The following is a 2,282-nucleotide window of genomic DNA, read 5'->3' as shown; positions in this document are numbered from 1 at the left end:
TCTTTCCCTTTTTCACAGCCATTTATTAGATTCCTCTGTTGATGGCCTCCTTCCCTTTTCTATTGGATTGTGTAAGACTGATTGCTCAAGGAACCCAAAAGAGATAGAGAGAAATTCATCTCTGAAATTTTCTCTTCCTTGGTTCGATTTTTCATCATCTGGTTCTTCTTGTTTTCCATTTTTTTTACGAATTTTCACTCATGAGATTTTCTGGGTTTTTGTTTGGCTTGTGTTAGTTCTTCTGCAGAAAATCTGTCTGGGTTTTTACTTGCAGAGAAGCCTTGTTGATACCCAGTTTGTGTATATTCCATTTATAGCTTGATAATAACAACGATCATTAATTTCTTTCCGAAATCTCTTGTTCTATCTATAAATCTCTGCCTGGCAATTTCCCCCGTGAACAAGTTCTATAAATATTAATATTCAAAGGAAAAAGGGAAAAAAACAAAAAGAGAATATGGGGAAGCAAGGGCCGTGCTATCACTGTGGAGTTACGAGTGAGTTCTTGTCTCTCCAATTTCGATTCCATGTCAAGAAATTGGCCCAGATATTGATTTTCCGCCTTCTCAAATGTTTTGTGTACTTTTCCTGGGGAAATGGCCCTTTTATCTTGGGGCTGGTTACAAGTTGCTGTATGCTTTGATGAACATTTATACGATTATTACATCTGGAGAGAAACGCCGATTGATTGTGCGAAGTTATAACCACAACATGTCTTTAGTTGTGTTGTGTATAGTTTTGTTGGCTAATGGATTGGGCTCTAAGAACACATGTTTCTGCGTTCCTCTGTGTATTGCTGAGTCCGTTCTGGTTTTTCTCACTTTGATTTGAGCAATACATGTCTGCGTGTCAATGGCTGTGAACCCAGATGGAGGCAATGCATTGGAAAAAACACGAATTTGGTGTCGGAATTTGAGTCTATTATGTTCATTTATAATGAATTCACAACCCAATTGTCTGAATTAGCTCTGACTCGGGTTTAAATTCTGGATCAATTTTTTGTTTAGAGATCATTGATCTTCCTGGGGCTAAAGCTTTGTCAGATACATGAAGAGTAGTCCTCTGTATGTATGGAGAATGGCTTGTGAAATAAATGTGTGATTTAGTTGAACTTTGAATTGCCACTCTTTGCAATTTAACTTCTGTGCTGATAAAAGGCATTGCAGAAGTTCTCTGCTATATTGATGTCAACTCTAATATGATGGACATGTCCATGGCTCCCTTTTTGTTCTTCAGGATTTAGAGACTTTGATTCAGATTTTTATGTTTTTAACTCCCCATTTGGAAATTGAGATTATTTAGTACACTTTCCTCGTGTGTTTAAGCTTACGTAATACGCACTAATCGGCATATCTGCTCAGTTATTGTTAATCCATAATGTCGTGTGTTTTTGCAAAAGGTACGCCTCTCTGGAGGAACGGGCCACCAGAGAAGCCGGTGCTATGCAATGCATGTGGATCGCGGTGGAGAACAAAGGGAACATTGGCAAACTACACTCCACTTCATGCTCGTGGTGAAGCTGAAGAGAATGAGGATCACAAGGTTCAAAGGTTAAAGAGCATATCTGTAAATAAGACCAACGAAACAAAGATGGTCAAGAGGAAAGCCGATCAAGAAAATGTCATCGTTAAAAAGGTTTCATCAGGATTCAAGAAGGTGATAGACGAGGATGCTAGTAATAGATCAAGTTCTGGGTCGGCTATATCAAACTCTGAGAGCTGTGCACAGTTTGGAAGTGCAGATGGGAGTGAGTTTACAGGTTTGATTCCCTCTGCTATTAATACCAAGGGCTGCACACATTTTTGAGCATATAAGATATCTTCTGGCCCGAGTTTTAGATTCATGTTATTTTGCTCTTTAACTAACTAGGTGGTCTTTAAAGCGACTCCTCAGTGCCCATCTGCCCTCTTTTTCAGGTCCAGCGCAGTCTAACGTGTGGGACACATCCGTTCCTTGCAAGAGGAGGACATGTGTGGGCCGACCAAAGTCATCTTCTGTTGAAAAGCTCAGAAAAGACCTCTACAATATTCTACAAGAGCAGCAATCATCGTGTTTCTCTGGTTCATCTGAGGAGGATTTGCTTTTCGAGAATGAAACACCGATGGTTTCAGTTGAAATAGGACACGGGAGTGTTCTAATGAGGCATCCCTACTCGGTTGCTCGGGAAGAGGAGTCTGAAGCCAGCTCGCTCTCAGTGAATGAGGCTCACTCACACTCCGTGAAGCCTATTGGCAATGGAGCTGCAAAAGCTCCAGACTTTGGTGGACAAGCAATTCAGCAGG

General features: G+C 40.6%; 1 protein-coding gene across 2 annotated transcripts in view; it reads left to right on the top strand.

The window, feature by feature from the left end:
• Positions 1–8: 8 nt before the first annotated feature.
• LOC104806679 (GATA transcription factor 26-like) overlaps positions 9–2,282 on the top strand; it is a 4,601-nt gene continuing 2,327 nt past the window's right edge. For both annotated transcript variants that reach the window (XR_770644.1, XM_010531682.1), the window contains exons 1-3: positions 9–497; positions 1,400–1,759; positions 1,917–2,277. Coding sequence is in view for 1 of the 2 variants with exons in the window: in XM_010531682.1 (XP_010529984.1) it covers positions 458–497; positions 1,400–1,759; positions 1,917–2,277 (761 nt within the window). In the remaining variant the exon portion in view is untranslated. The remainder of the gene's footprint in view (positions 498–1,399; positions 1,760–1,916; positions 2,278–2,282) is intronic.

This window comes from Tarenaya hassleriana, unplaced genomic scaffold, assembly GCF_000463585.1.
Source record: "Tarenaya hassleriana unplaced genomic scaffold, ASM46358v1 Cleome12, whole genome shotgun sequence".
Taxonomy (NCBI): domain Eukaryota; kingdom Viridiplantae; phylum Streptophyta; class Magnoliopsida; order Brassicales; family Cleomaceae; genus Tarenaya; species Tarenaya hassleriana.
The sequence above is the reverse complement of the archived record's forward strand: the minus strand, read 5'-3'. Positions and strand labels throughout refer to the sequence as shown.